Source organism: Osmerus eperlanus, chromosome 6 (assembly GCF_963692335.1).
Source record: "Osmerus eperlanus chromosome 6, fOsmEpe2.1, whole genome shotgun sequence".
Taxonomy (NCBI): domain Eukaryota; kingdom Metazoa; phylum Chordata; class Actinopteri; order Osmeriformes; family Osmeridae; genus Osmerus; species Osmerus eperlanus.
Window position 1 is genome coordinate 13,189,625 of NC_085023.1, and position 16,128 is coordinate 13,205,752.

At 48.9% G+C, this 16,128-nt stretch overlaps 1 protein-coding gene across 1 annotated transcript; it reads right to left on the reverse strand.

Moving 5' to 3' along the window:
• Positions 1-13: 13 nt before the first annotated feature.
• Positions 14-13,960, reverse strand: glud1a (glutamate dehydrogenase 1a). The gene is made up of 13 exons (XM_062463594.1): positions 13,396-13,960; positions 11,375-11,455; positions 11,178-11,233; positions 9,598-9,661; positions 8,388-8,482; positions 7,817-7,996; positions 6,895-7,032; positions 6,418-6,555; positions 6,000-6,080; positions 5,259-5,382; positions 4,401-4,492; positions 2,954-3,016; positions 14-1,162 (listed from the first exon to the last, which is right to left on the reverse strand). Exons 1-13 carry the CDS (start codon positions 13,793-13,795, stop codon positions 1,043-1,045), a joined length of 1,632 nt encoding a protein of 543 aa, XP_062319578.1. The 5' UTR covers positions 13,796-13,960; the 3' UTR covers positions 14-1,042.
• Between the last annotated feature and the right edge of the window lie 2,168 nt (positions 13,961-16,128).

The following is a 16,128-nucleotide window of genomic DNA, read 5'->3' on the forward strand; positions in this document are numbered from 1 at the left end:
ACCAACACAAGAGTACAGCGTTTTGTGGTTTAATTGTTTAACAACAAAAAAGCAATACAAATTCTCTTACATAGTATCCCAAAGCGGTTTAAATCAAAGCTGATAAAGAAAAATAACCATTCGTTTTCCACATTTCCTCCCATCTACATTTCCAGTTGCCCTAGGGATGCTGAAAATAGAACCGCTATGAAAACACAAACCTCTACTCCTGCACCATTAAAGAACAAAAAAAAACGAAAGTACTGAAACCCATTCATTTTCCACTTGTAACAGAGTACATCGAGAACCAAAGTCTGCTTTGCAAGTGACCAAATATTAGACATGGTTGCATTTTGATATTTGAAGACATCTCTTTGATAAGTCTCTCTGGGTGACCTAAGAACCTATGTACGTGAGAACAGCGGGCTCCTGGCAGGCAGTGGTGGTAACTTGCTCCATTCCACACAGGGAATCATCCTGTGATATTAAGGCTTTACGTGTCTGAATATATATCTGATATGCTTAAGAGGTCATTTGAACTAGTTCTACCCATCGGTAATATGTGGTGTACGGAAATATGGTGTTATAAGCTCAAGAAGCAGAGCGGGGCTTCGTACAAAGAGCTAGGCTATAAAAGCTGTCAACCTGAATGTATTTGGTGTCTGCAGGCATGAGTAAATGCTAATAGTAAAAATAGATTGTAACAGATGGAATGACTGAGAAAATAATTAGGTTTACTATAAAGGTATATATATAACCATTGATATAAATTCATAAAATAGCCCTATTGAAATGAAGGCTAAAGCTGGTACAGAGTGTTCTCAGGGGGCTGAGGATTTAATAGAACACTGGACCTAGACAAAAACGTGTGCGTGTTGTCTTCCTGGAAATACAAAAGCTTTGATAATAATGATGTTGTGTCAAATGTAAACGCTCAATAAGATGCATCAGGGTTGTATGAGGGCCCTTTGAAGAATTGGCGTGAAGCGGGAAAGGGGATTAGGGGCGGCCTGAGGCCTGTCGGGATGGACAGGCACGGACAGACGGAGGTAGGTCAGGTTGTCTATGTGAAGGTAAGGCCGGCCTCGTTGTACACCTTGAAGACCTTCTCGATGGCGTTGACGTAGGCTGCTGTCCTCAGGTCCAGGCCCAGGTTGTACTTGTTGGCCGTGCGCATGATTTGCTGAAGGGAGAGAAACCAACAAAAAAAAACTGAGCTCAAAATATAACGTTTGAAAGGGCAGTGGACGCCCCTCCTTCTCTGTCGACCCGTCTCCGGTACGTCTGCCCACGAGGCCACCGGCAGCAGCGCTCCTCTGGGTGCTCATGTCGACACAACGCCCCAGGGAACGAACCAAGTCACAACCCGCCAAACGTCCCACAACTTGTATTACATGTCCTAGTGGGTGGCATGAGAGCGCTTTGTGATTGAGTGGGTGACGTTCCCTGCAAGCTCTGGACTCAGTCAGCCGTGACATTAAAGTCTTCTGTGCGCATGGGGTGTGGGGGATGTAGGTGGGAGGGTGGGGGTGTGGGGGATGTAAGTGGGAGGGATGTAGGTGGGAGGGTGGGGGTGTGGGGGATGTAGGTAGGAGGGTGGGGGTGTGGGGGATGTAGGTGGGAGGGTGGGGGATGTAGGTGGGAGGGTGGGGGTGTGGGGGATGTAGGTAGGAGGGTGGGGGTGTGGGGGATGTAGGTAGGAGGGTGGGGGTGTGGGGGATGTAGGTGGGAGGGTGGGGGTGTGGGGGATGTAGGTGGGAGGGATGTAGGTGGGAGGGATGTAGGTGGGAGGGATGTAGGTGGGAGGGATGTAGGTGGGAGGGATGTAGGTGGGAGGGATGTAGGTGGGAGGGTGTGGGGGTGGGGGATGTAGGTGGGAGGGTGGGGGGGATGTAGGTGGGAGGGTGGGGGTGTGGGGGATGTAGGTGGGAGGGTGTGGGGGTGGGGGATGTAGGTGGGAGGGTGTGGGGGATGTAGGTGGGAGGGTGTGGGGGATGTAGGTGGGAGGGTGTGGGGGATGTAGGTGGGAGGGTGGGGGTGTGGGGGATGTAGGTGGGAGGGTGGGGGTGTGGGGGATGTAGGTGGGAGGGTGTGGGGGATGTAGGTGGGAGGGTGGGGGTGTGGGGGATGTAGGTGGGAGGGTGTGGGGGATGTAGGTGGGAGGGTGGGGGTGTGGGGGATGTAGGTGGGAGGGTGTGGGGGATGTAGGTGGGAGGGTGGGGGTGTGGGGGATGTAGGTGGGAGGGTGTGGGGGATGTAGGTGGGAGGGTGGGGGTGTGGGGGATGTAGGTGGGAGGGTGTGGGGGATGTAGGTGGGAGGGTGGGGGTGTGGGGGATGTAGGTGGGAGGGTGTGGGGGATGTAGGTGGGAGGGTGGGGGTGTGGGGGATGTAGGTGGGAGGATTTAGGTGGGAGGGTGGGGGGGATGTAGGTGGGAGGGTGGGGGTGTGATTAGGGCTGGGTAATGGCCTGAATCCTGCTCGTTTTCCCTCTCCGGCGTCTCGAAGCATCGGAGCTGGAACAATGAGAGATGAACAACAGAGGTCGACTCTGCTTACCTACCGTCTCCACGCTCACAGAAAGCAGGTACGGGTGTGGCCTGGGTGTGGCCTGGGTGTGGCCTGGGTGTGTGTGTGTGTTTGTCTGTCTATTGCATCAGTGTGTAGGCCTCATTTTACAACCCCAACACAGAATGAAACTGTAATGAAATCAAAGAGAAAAGCCTCATTGTCCCTGTGCAAGCTCGGTAATGAGCTGTAAAAAAAAACAAAACCAGAAATGGAACTTCACTATGGAACACATGGGCCAACATTTAAGACTTCATTCCCTCTCATCATCATGACTAATTAGAAACACCAAAGCTTCACTAGAGAAACCCAGTGCTCCCGTTCTTCCAATAAAGAAAAGGAGAGAAAGCCTCCGACCTGCGTGGGGGGGAGGGGGCTTCAGAACTGCTAAGCCAATCAGAGACTTACCCTGGCAGAGCGCTCCATGGTGTAAGCCAATCCTGAGTGAACAATGTCCTTCTCTGAGGCTCCCTGGAAACCAAGACGAGGAGAAGAGGTAGTGAAACCAACGCTCACAACACAAGCAGGGCAGGCAGAGATACAAACACACACACACACACACACACAGGCAGACAGACAGAGACAGAGAGAGACACACACAGACACACGCACTGAAACCAGACGGTGTGGACATTTACAGCTTTGGGTCTAACTGAGATAAATCTGTGACCTAGGAGGTAATCAACCTGCAGGGCCGATGTTCAGGGTGTAATATACATCAACGTCACTGTAGCGTATGGATCCTGGGGTGGAATTCACCAAATGGCGGGCAGCTACATAAAGAGGACAAATGGCATTCCACTGTGTAGTCCTTGAGGTTTCATAGTCAGTGGCATGACTCATTAGCCTGACGTTGTCATACTCATAATTCTAGTCAGAATATGAGTCTGATACCGCTCCGTTGGGCTGTGAATATGGGGCGTGTTTCAACCGAACCCGGAAAAAAAATGTATCTTCGCTCAATTGGATAGACCTACAACCAATCAGAGCAACGTAGTATGTTATTTGTTGAAAACGAATTCAACCCAAGCGCTCTTTGGTGACGTGGTTGATTACGTTACTGTTGATCATCTGTCCATCATCGTATAAAACCCGCCCTGACAATTTGATTGGTCCGAACAGCTCTTGTTCGCACATCCCCAACCGAGCGACCCCAGACCCAACTTCCCGACCAACATTTTTTGTGGCCGGGGCTAAGTTCGGCTGGCACCCAGGCTAATGACTCATGACATCAGGATCATATTACGCTGTTCTATTCTCCCATCCACAGGTCATTCCATAGGGGTTTCACATAACGTGACATGATAACAGTGGCAGGTTCACAGATGGCTTTGAAGTGGATGCGTGCGTTTCCAGTTCTTGTCTGACCCGTAGCAGATATGCAAATCCAACAAGGCTCAGCCTTCTATCTATTGTGATGTGTAGCAGTTTGAACATGTGTATGGTAAATAGGATAGGGGGATGGGTGGAGGAGGGACAGCTGGGGGGAAGGGGGGGGGGTGGAGGGAGGGGTGGAGGAGGGAGGGGTGGAGGGAGGGGTGGAGAGAGGGGTGGAGAGAGGGGTGGAGAGAGGGGTGGAGGGAGGGGTGGAGGGAGGGGTGGAGAGAGGGGTGGAGGGAGGGGTGGAGAGAGGGGTGGAGAGAGGGGTGGAGGGAGGGGTGGAGAGAGGGGTGGAGGGAGGGGTGGAGAGAGGGGTGGAGAGAGGGGTGGAGGGAGGGGTGGAGAGAGGGGTGGAGGGAGGGGTGGAGGAAGGGGTGGAGAGAGGGGTGGAGAGAGGGGTGGAGAGAGGGGTGGAGAGAGGGGTGGAGAGAGGGGTGGAGAGAGGGGTGGAGAGAGGGGTGGAGAGAGCACTCACAGCGATGCGGGCCTGGAACTCCGAGGTGGGTACCACGGGGATGGCTCCTCCGTGCTTCCCGAACTTCCTCTCCAGACTCTCCTGGACAGACACTGGAGGAGGAGGGGACACGGTCAGGTCAGGTCACTGACGGGTGATCCAGCTCAGGACCACCGTACTCTGAAGACGGATGACTAGCACTTCTGGCACATGGATACGTTAGCGTTTTCATAGCTTTCGGTATTCTAACAGTTGTTTTCTAACAGTGTCTTGATTGACGGTCTGCTCGGACACTCGTACAGTTTGGGGAATCTTCTGGAACGATCAAATACAAGCTCCAAAAAACTCCTCTGCCAACAACTGAACTCTTGTCCGGCACAAGGTTAACAAGACAGGAAAAAAGAACAGGCTGATACAGAAGTATTACGATAAGAATCAAGCACGGGCAAGCTCTTGAAAAAAGACTGGATCTAGTGTCCTCCTGCCTAATTGACGCCCTCTTCCCAGAAACCGTGCATCACATGACTTCCAACAACAGGGTGTCTAGGGGGGTTGGAAGGGGAGGGGGCTGTACAGAATCCACAACAGAGTGTGTGTGTGAGAGAGAGAGAAAGAGAGAGACAGAGAGAGAAGAAAGAGGAGAGAGAGAGACAGACAGAGAGAGGAGACAGAGGAGAGAGACAGACGAACAGAAAGAGGAAGCGAGGAAGAAGTCACGTTCTTCTCATTTCACCGTCCTAATTGACGTCCTGTTCTTGACGTGACATTCCCCCCCCCACCCCTCCCCCCTCCCCCCCAAGCCGTCCCACGCAAGTCGCCCTCATTCCTCAGGCGTCTCATTGGGCCTCGTCCTCCCAGTGGACCGGGGGCCAGACTTACTGAGCAGGTGGTAGTTGGACTCCCTCTCGTACTTGAAGGTCAGGCGGCCGTAGCTGACGTGGTTCAGGTTCTTCAGCCACTCAAAGTAGGACACAGTCACGCCTCCGGCGTTCAGGTACATGTCCTGAAAACAGAAGGGCGAGACACTGGTGAGGTTCCACACACCGGCGGCGCCTGGCCACCTGCGTGGACGGTCCAGGCGGAGGTGGGTGACCAGAAAAGGCCACATGGGGGTTGGTGCCCAGCTGTAACACAGCAGGACTCTCCTCTCAGACAGCGTGTCTGGGATCAGACCAGAGGACATATGGTGTACTTCCAGAGAGTCTCTGCTCTACCACTGGGGAGGTGAGTGGTTTTTTGCAGAGTGGCGTCCACAGTTATCGGGACAGATAGTGTGGAGGCTCCACATTCACTTTGACTGATACTCTTGTCTGGCATGTGGTTCTGCTTGGTTGGCGAATGGTGGATATTATGATATAGCTCTTTGCCATTTCTGGTTTCAAGCCAAGCTTTCCTGGACAAAGGGCTTTCTGAAGCGAAACCATCCAATCAATACCAAATGTTTAAGCCATTACCGGAATCTTTCTACCGTATTTGGTACTGTAACTATAAAGCCGCAATCTCTTAAAAATCGATCTGTTTTAATTCAAATACAGGCAGAAGAACATGTCATCTTCCAGGACCAGCAGATAATTGGGTGATTCTGAATGTGGAGGATGAAGTACGGATGCAGGCTCTTACAGGGATCACCATGATGTTCCTCTCTAAGAAGATCTTGTCAGCTGAAGGGGTGGTGGGGCCGTTGGCTCCCTCTGCAATGATCTGGAACACACACACACACACACACACACACACATTACAAACAACAGTTTCTCGTCACAGTTTGATTCAAGTCAAGTGAACCCGAGAAGGTCATTTTGTCAGCAAAACAAACATCTTCTTTTCGGCCCAAACAACTGTACAGTGTTTTTGGCGATGGTTACTAGAATAATAATGTATTTGTTTAGCAGTTGCTTTTGTCCAAAGCTGCAAAGATGTCCAAAGATGACCTCTTCATCTGCAGCAAAGTGCTCTAACCACTGAGCCACTGAGCCATACACCCTCTTATGAAAAAACAACAGCCCTCCTCGTGTTCGACGGCCAGCGTTTGACCTCTGACCTTGGCTTTGATCTTGTGGGCGTTCCTCAGGGTGAGCTGCTTCTCGCTGGCGGCCGGGATCAGGATGTCACAGTCGGCCTCCAGGATGCTCCCCTCGTAGGGCGTGGAGTTAGGGAAGCCCACGATGGTGCCGTTAGCCTGGAACACCGAATAGAGTTCACAAACCTACACCCTTACATGCCGATGACCATCGTTTTGTCCTGGGACGATGACCTCATAGGATTATACTCATCCGTTTCGCAAAATGAGATTCGATTCGCGGGTTTTGGGAGGTCTTAAGAATGCAGTTACGTCATACAGCCCCTAGGTGGCATCCTAATACAATGCTTTCTATATCATGTGACGCCGTAGTGCTGCAGCACCTGGCACAGCTCAGTTTAAACCTGTACCATGTTGAACACATAAACCATGCACCCCCCCTCCCATTAAAAAAATACATCATATTTAACTTTGCGGGAGAGAGGCGTGGTTCTTTACCAGCTTGTAGTCTTCCAGCTCTTTGGGGTCGATGCCATTGGGGTTCCAGATGCTTCCGTCCACCTCTCCTATTCCTACACACTTGGCCCCAAAACGGTGCAGGTAACGCATGGAGTGGAGGCCCACGTTACCGAAGCCCTGAAACATGAGAGATAAAAGTCCAACAAGCTTTAGAATTCACTGGTGTGGTAATGTGAAGAAGCTATTCATTGCCAAGTGGTCCGATAGCGCTGAATATTTATTAACATGAACACATGGTATCCACGTGGAGAGTTCTGGTCCGCTGGGTTTACAGTTGGCCCAATGACGACAGTCCAATGCAGCTGTTGATTAACATGTTGAGGAAGGAGTCTCTGTTGGTGTTATGTAAACCATCACACAGCTCACTGGGCCTTTACAGGAAACCAGGACGTGCCTTTTAAATATCCTTTTGATGAACTGGCAACAAAAAAAACACGCAAGACCCTACCTCCTGTTATTTAACTTGTTCAAAAACAGGGAGCTTTTGGAGTTCAAATTCAACACATCCTCTCATCATTGAATCACTGCCATTTTCAAAATGACAGGTCTTCTGCAACCCAGTCAGTCAACCAGAAAAGCCTTCTGTGGCACTGCTACTGATTGGAATGGCTATAAATAAGCTTCATTGCAGATGTACATCTGGTCTGATCATCTATGCGTCAATCGCGTTGCCATAGTTACAAGACAAATCCAATCTTATTTGCGTAGTCCTATTCACAAGCAATGTCACACAGGGGGGTTTCACATATCCCCCACATAACTACACCGTAACCAACCCAAGCCCCTAAAACGACCCTCAAACGACGACTCCAGGACGGCCAATCAGAGCCCTGGACTCGGTGTATCCGCCCCCCTCAGCCGAGCAGACATTCCGGGTGCTTCCCCCCCCCCCCCCCCCCACCTGGATGACGAAGGTCTTGTCGGTGAAGCCGGGGCTGAGGCCCAGCTGGCTCATGTAGGTGGCCTCGTTGATGAAGTTCTCGATGCCGTGGAAGACCCCGCGGCCCGTGGCGGAGATCCTGCCGTGGATGCCTCCCTGGCTGATGGGCTTGCCGGTCACGCAGGCGTGGGCGTTGATATCCTGGGGCGGGGAGGGGCGGGGGACAAGAGGCAAAGGGAAGAGTTGGAATGTATTCGGTTTGAATGTGCTCGAGAACGTGTCGGGTTTTAAGTTGCGGGTTCAGTGTTTTGTGTCACGGTTCAATGTAGGGTATGCAAAGGGGTCAAACGCAAAAGGGTAACGTAAAACAGCTGAGAATTCTTCGTCAGCAGAGACAGAAACTATTTTAGCGATAGCCCCATGAGAACGTCTGAACACTCGAGGGGTCCGCGGTGCTCTAACGTCTAACACGTCTTTGTTATCAAGTAAATCAATGCAAAGCCAAGACAACAAGACTGCTCGGTAGAGGAGGACTCCGTGTCCCTCGACCAGGTCATGTGCTGGGGGTGGATTTCTATATAAGGACACTTACATGGTGTCCCATGGTGTTGGCGTAGGTGTCAGCAATCCAAGACATCTCCCTCTCTCCAGTACTCATGTCAGGGGCGGGGACGTCAATGCCAGGTCCTGGCAGGGGAAAACAAACACGACGGTGTTCCATTTCAGTGAACTGTTTCTTTACACCAACTAGAAAGCTGTACGTAATTCCTTGCTATTAGCTATCAACGTGAATGAAAAACAACAAAGACATCTCAGAGAACATCCTCGTTCTGCGACCCGAATGAAATATTCCGGTGTGAAACGGAAGGGCTAAAATAGCGTGGCCCGTTTTAGAACGCTGACACGGGGGTCGGCGGTGTGACATGCCGAAGCCAGCAGAGCCACCATGCAGCCTTGCATATTTACACCACCTTACACACATGCACCACCCTCCCCCCCCCTCCTGCACCCTCAAAGCAAGGAATGCGGCCACGCAGGTGGGTCTGTCAGTTGATGTGTAACACGGCCATATTATGGCTACACAAAACATTCCCCTCCCCCACAGACCGCGGAAGGAGTGGTTGGGTTTGGCCCCTTTTCATGAGACGGCTTTGCCGGAGGCCGATTCGTTTCCTTGATGATTTGGTGCTTGCGCATCTGACATTTACAGCTCCGTGGGGGATTGCGAGGATGAGTCCTTCTTGCGCCTCTGAGCTGGGGGCGCCCCAGCAGAAGCTGCCCCACAGAGGCCTCGGGCCGGGTCACTTCACACACACTGAGTGAGCGACCCTGAGACAAACACTGAGGCCCACAGGACAGACCGTCCTGTTGTTCTCCACACTGAACCCCTTCCCTGAAAAAGCCTACCGTTTCACCTCACCCCCCCACTTCGGAAAAGATTGAGCATTGTGCTTTCCCAGGAGCTAAGCTGCAAATAAAAACACGATCACGTATGCAGATAGCGGACGCTTTTATCGAAAGCGACGTACAGCGTACGGGGGGAATCTGAACCCGCTGATCTCTTGATCTGCTGTCCAATGCTCCAAGCACTGAGCTATGCCCTCCATAGTGTAGCTGTCACTGTGGGGGGGGGGGGTGTTTGCAGGCCGTGAAGATGCTGGAGTGCAGTCTCTGATGGTGCATGGGGGGGGAGGTGTGGACCACATCCCCTCCCCCACACGGAGGGCTCACTGAATCACATGCACATAGATCACCCCCGAGTCATTTACAACCGTGCTCCCTGGAAACAACAAGCCACTGACCGATGAAGCCCTTCTTGGCCAGCTCGATGGTGAATCTCCTGGTGATCTTCTCCAGTTCGTTGTCCTGAGAACAAAGCACATCAGCTACCAAAGTCAAGTCAAATGTATTTATAAAGCACATTTCAAAACAACTTATGTTGACCAAAGTGCTGTACAGTCAAAACATATAACCAGCTAGACATATTTGAAGGACATGACAAACATAGACAAAAAAATCCTACCCAAATGCAAAAGAATAAAGATAAGTCTTAAGGTGGGATTTCAAAACGTTGCTACTAGTAGAGGACCCAATATATAAAAGGTAGGCTGTTCAACAACTTTGGAGCAGAAACAAAAAAGGCACGATCTCCTTTAAAGGTGACCGTGGAACGCACAAAAGCAGTGTGTTGGATGACCTAAGGGTCCTTGAGGAAGAGTGCTGGCTAAGGAGGTCTGAAATATAAGAGGGTGCCGATCCATGCAGGGCATTAAAAACAAATACAAAGAACCTGAAAACCATAGGTTAACAATGGATTCATAATCACAGCACATTTCTATACATGAACTACATCAGCCTAATTGCTGGGCGACAAAGGGTCCTTGTCTATGTGGCGATACAGGAGAACTTGACGTCGACACTTCACTGAAAGCCCGGCAACAAACCAGCACAGTCAACAACAGAACAACAGACTGAGGTCTCAGGGGGGACAGGCATGCCTCTGCTTTGTCAAGAGCACAGACAACTCAGATGTGCCGAACAGGAAAGAGCAGGGGGGGAGGGAGGAGAGAAAGGGGAGGGAGAGGGGGGGAGGGGAGAGGAGAAGGGGGGAGGGGAGGGGAGAGGAGAGGGGGGAGGGAGGGAGGGAGGGAGGGAGGAGAGAAAGGGGAGGGACAAAGAGGGGGGAGGGGAGAGGAGAGGGGGGGAGGGAGGGAGGGAGGGAGGAGAGAAAGGGGAGGGAGAGAGAGGGGGAGGGGAGAGGAGAGGGGGGGAGGGAGGGAGGGAGACCCAGTCACGATATCTGCCAGCGGACAGCTGATGGTTCAGCATTTCTCTCTACCAGTCGGTCAGCCCCCAATAGGTAGAGCTGCCAAGGCCTAATGGAGCCCCACTTCCTGCCAGAACAAAAACAAACTGGAAGCGCCGAGTTTCAGTTTCCCGTGGAGGTAAACACGATATAGAACTCCGCAACTTTGGACACTGTTCTCAGCAGACTAGGCTCTAGACTGTGGATGTCCTAGTGATGATTCGAGCGAATATTCCCTATGAGCATGTACAGAATAAGACCGTGCATCTTCTTTTATTTCCATCTGTCTGGCGGCATCCTGTGGGCTTTTCCTCCGTTGTAGCGTAGGAACATAACATCCTGCAGCCATATTGTTCACGCCTAAAGAAGATATTGTAATGGACCCAGAGAAGCTGCTGTTAAACCTACGCCTTGGAGCAAGGGATGATGACTCTATAAATACAGTGTTCCGCCTGCAGCTGTAATTACAGCCTCAGGCGGCACAGTAATGTGAGCTCGTAAGGGTATCCTGTGAAAGACAGATAATAGCACGAATATCAGTCAGGATTAAGCGATTGAACCCAAATGACGACTTACAGAGTAATTTCGCGGGTTAATTTTCACCCCTGCTTTGGCTCCTCCGAATGGCACATCTGAGGTACGACAGAGAAACATTTAGTCATGAACACCTTCCAAATCACATCGAAAATACTAGATATTGAAATATAGAAATACACAGTGTATGTGTGTGTTTGTGTGTGTGTGTGTGTGTGTGTGTGTAAACATGCACGTACCCACAACAGCACATTTGTAAGTCATCAGAGAGGCCAATGCTTTCACCTCGTCCACGGACACCTCTGTGCTGTAGCGTATACCTGAAGCAAACAACCAAACAGTCAGTGAGCTCTTCATGTGATGAAGCTGCCTGGATCCATAAAGAGATGAGATTACCTGTCGGGCTAAAGTGGACGTAAATCTAATGATTCTAATCGTACATTTCTTTTGTATTAGGCCTTATGAGTTGTACATGTTGTGGCTGTATTTGTAGGTGTGTGTCTCCCTTTTTGTCATTCGTTGTTTCTCCTACAAAAGGCTCAGAGTCCCAACAAAAATACCGTTAGATATTTAGGGGAAACGTTTGCAAAACCAACAACTGTCCCATTCACTAACTCGGGATTGTCACCACGTCATTGATGGAGATGGTTACACTTCCACACTACAGGCATAAATAATTCTGCAGTTGCAACCTAATAGCAGAACAGGTGAAATCCACGTCAAAACCAGGGGGCATTTCTAGACCCCTTCACCATTATCTGGATTAGTCTGGTACTGTCCTGAATGGGATGCAGGTCTAATACAATTAAGTTCACAAAAATAAGAAAGCATGCTACCTCAAAACACTGACCCTTCTGAAAACCAAAACATTGCCACTATCAGAATAGGAAAACCGATTGTGTATGTCATGTGTATGAGAGACAGTAGGAAAGCAATTTGTGTTTTCTATGTTCACACTTTACCATGCCAGACCCACAAACTCATGGTCCGTAAAGATTCAATTTGTGCCAACTCCGAACCCGCCATTTTACACTACACCACTTTTGGTTCGGTTCTACGCTTCAGGATCAAAATGGTTGCAGCTGGACAGAAAGTGGTTACAGTAGAGCTCCACAGCTCTGAGGGGAGGCTTGCATGTGGATGGAAGGTGGAACCCACCCCTCCCTCGCCCAAACACTATGACTCATGTTTGAGTCCACAGGCAGACAGGCCATGCCTCCACTCTTCCACTCGCAGAGAGAGAAAAAAAACACGGTGAACTGGAAAATAGGTGTGGTCACTGGGCACACAAACTTCAGTAGGCTGAGGTTCTAAAGGCAGGGTAGGCTCGTTTAATTAGGCCAATTCAGATAAGATGGGGTATCCCTTATATTTCAGTGGCAGCCACTCTGTTCCAGCAAAGCACATCACTGCAATGACATGCACCGGTAAAGTTATCTCAAACTATGTCCAAGTGTTTCTAATATCTCCAGTGTAAGTCATTCTCCCTGGTCCTGATTTACTATAATTGAAAGGTGAACTAGCCATGATGATTCAGCTCAGCAACTTTCTAAGGGTTGCTGTGTGGGATATAGCCCAAGAAAAACTAGGCTATATGATAAGCCTTGTGTGCACAGACTGCCTGGTTAAACAAACATAACTATTACAGTTACTGGATTGTCAGCATTCCTGTCCAGGGCAGAAACTATTAAGAGTAGAAAAAATTGCTTTTAAATCTCTCTTCTCCCGGATCCTTTCCATGTTTACGGGTTGGAGGGCAAGGGCTGTAAGCAAATAGTCTTGGAGGACTCCTGCTTCTGACATTCTAGCTAGGGGCCAGGTAACGTTAGCTAAAGTGAAACGAATCATTAAAGGACGTGTTAGCAAGCACCAACTACAACACCCATTTCAGCCAGGCTGGCAAAGGATGAAAAAACACTAACGTAACTTTTTTGATTGGCCAAGCTGTCAGGATACTAGTTCAGTAGCTGGGAAAACTGCAAGGTTTGTCACAATGCTTTTGAATATGCAATGCATAACCCTGACAGTCAGGGGGCATGCTAGAAAGCTTGTCCCAATAGCTAGATATCCAGCTAGAACTAGCTAAGTTAGTTGATTTTAACACAACGAACAACTAGATTCTATTTCAATATATTTTATCGATTTTTATCTTATCAATTTTACAACACAAGAAAGCTAGCCACTAGAATGATAGCTCTAACTGACAGAAAACTTTAACACCAACTAAAACTGGGGGAACATCTCCCGCCGACTCGCTCACCTCCTTTGCACGGTGTCCGGTGCTGGCTGTGCTGGGCCCGGTAACCCTCAATCACCTCCCATTCGCCGTTGTCTCGCTTGATGGGGAAACACACACTCAAGACGTGGTTGCAGGGCTTAATAATTTTGAGAATTCCGCGAACTCGGTGTCTCTTCTGTTCAGGTGTTTCCTTATTCCTGAGGTCTTCCACCAATTTGTCCTCAACGATATTTGCGCCACGGTCGAAGAATCCCTCAACCATTCTGAAGAAGTTGGGGTCATCCTCTTTTTCTCCTACGGCCTCGCTGTAGTGGCGCACCCGCATCAAGGACGCGGAAGCTGGAAGAGCAGAGTCGATACATCCCGAGGCCAGCGCACTGCTTGCTCCACGAGTAAGTAATTCTCCGAAATACCTGTACATTTTGACGTTATAGGGGCAGTATGACCAGATATTTCCTTAAAATGTGGGGGGAGACAATGTCATGGGTCGGGGGGGAAATTAAAATTAGAAGAAGACAACAACTCCTCCCTGCCCTGTACGGTTCCGCAATGATCTGACAGCAGTCATTCCGTCCCTTTCTGTTTTAAAGGACAGGCGTGTTTGTGTAGAATAGAGTCCCCTCCTCCCTCCCTCACACTGGAAGTGATCCCCGTGCACGTGCACATTCTCGTGGACCAACTGGACTGACTATCAAACCTCAATCAATAATTTGCTACATTACAAGTAAATTATATTACAAACAATATTTTTAGTAAAATGCTGCGTATGACATTGAAGATTGTAGTTACTGTACGTCTCTCTGATGTGGTGTAAAATACTGTGATACATTTGACGCTCTGGATAAGAGCGTCTGCTAAATGACTAAATGTAAACATTTATTTTTGTGGTTCAACATCAAGTTGACACCTGTAGTTTATTACATGTGCCCAGTTTGCGTTTCATACTCTGCTTTAGCCAAAGTTCATATCTTTCTCATATGAAAGTGGCATTTGGAAGACACGTTTGTCCACCCTGTTCAGGATACTACCAAGATGGATGCTCTGGGAAGATAAAGTGTGCACAGTGTCAACTGCTCAAAGCTGTGTTCACAATCAGTTCACCAGTGAGTTGACTGGCAATGAGATAAAAATTGAGAGCATCTCACAACTGATATTTTAATTGGTTGTTCAATGAAGGCAAGGCCTGGTAATAAGATCATTTTTGTGCTGACACAAACTGACAATACGCTACGTTATGTCAGACTCCACCAGTTAGGGTAGAGTACACCTTTTCTGAATCAATGGGTTTGTGTCACGCTTCGTACACACACACATATGCCCGCATTGTTTCTTCATTCATCAGATCTAAACTATACACATTGGAGTTCTATAAGGACCCCAACCCCTGTGGACTCTTACCTTGGTAAACCTACCTTGGGTAGGATCAACCCCTTGTGTAAACACACAAGTAAACAGAATGGTCCACACTAATGATCAACCAGAGCAGTTCTCCGAGAGCTTCTGGAATGGACTCATATCCAGAATTGTGTAATGAAAAGGACAGAGAATGTAAAGGGGATGTACAATAAATATTGACAGACTGTAGGCTGTAAGCACAGTCTGTATACCAGACGCAGTCTGTAGGATAACTAAACGTGGTATTATTACCTGTGCAGTTCACTGTTCGCCATCAGGTCAGGGAGATTACTGGAGGTTTTCACACCTGTACAGGACATATCTCATACGTGTGATATGCACATTGGGGCCTCAAAAGGTGCACTGGACCTGAGGACAAGGCTCTATAAAAGTAGAGTATAACCTGCAGCTAGTGGATTATAGAGAGTCTCAAACAGTAGACGATTAAACCTAGACATTTTCGGTCACTAGTTTTGCATCAGTAGTGCCCTTTATATTGCTTTTATATATGCATTTCATTGGCCAGAGGTCACGAGGTTCTCTACTATTGAGGATTCTTTGCTGATATTGCGCAACAGTGTCATTCCTCTGACAAAACCCTGACCAATCATTTTCTAAATAGATGATCTCTTACGTTATCTTTTTCACTTCTCCATCCCTCACGATTCCACCACACGCAGCCAGGCTGCTTTCATTCCACCCCCTACCCCCCCAGCCCCCCCATCCCCCTGTTCCACAGTCTATTCCTTGCAATCCATACTGGGTCCAATTTCAGAGTGCACAGGCTCTGCCGTATCATTGGCTCACGTGCTGACAACACCCACAACACCCATCCTCTGGTTGGTGAGTTCTGGGGAGTTACTTATTAAACATTTTTCAGGGGAAAATAGCCAATAGGATGGGTGCATTCACCAGACACTTGGTTATTGTTCCCAGCTGTGGGCTAGTGCTTCAACGTAACCCTGTTAGGTGTAGAACTGAGCTTGAAAGAGCAGATGTGTATTTGTGCTGAGTCATTTTAGTATGACATACTAACTGACATTATACAAAAAAAAAAGTCGGATGAGTGTGTAATGACATTTCAGATGACATTGACCTGAAGGCTGAGTTCTTGATGTACCTGTCCAGGCACTAAGCCTGAGTTCAGTTTCATTTGTTTAGATGATGCATGCACACATTTTGTAATCATTGATCAATTTATAGTGAAGATTTATTTGTGGAAAATGTATCTGAGTGAAGGTTTCCCATCCATTAATTATTAACCAATAAGACATATCATACTTATAGACTTAATACAAACGTAATACTTAATTTAATTCCCCCCACATCTATTTTTAATTTCTGTCTTTACCACACAGG

Bases quoted from the DNA above. Each gene is read 5' to 3' on its own strand.
- glud1a (XM_062463594.1), bottom strand. From the start codon at position 13,795: ATGTACAGGTATTTCGGAGAATTACTTACTCGTGGAGCAAGCAGTGCG. The intron at 7,033-7,816 runs GTGGGGGGGGGG...CTCATGTTTCAG, and splicing joins ACAAGACCTTCGTCATCCAG to GGCTTCGGTAACGTGGGCCT. The intron at 1,163-2,953 runs GTAAGTCTCTGA...CTCTCCCTTCAG, and splicing joins CCATGGAGCGCTCTGCCAGG to CAAATCATGCGCACGGCCAA.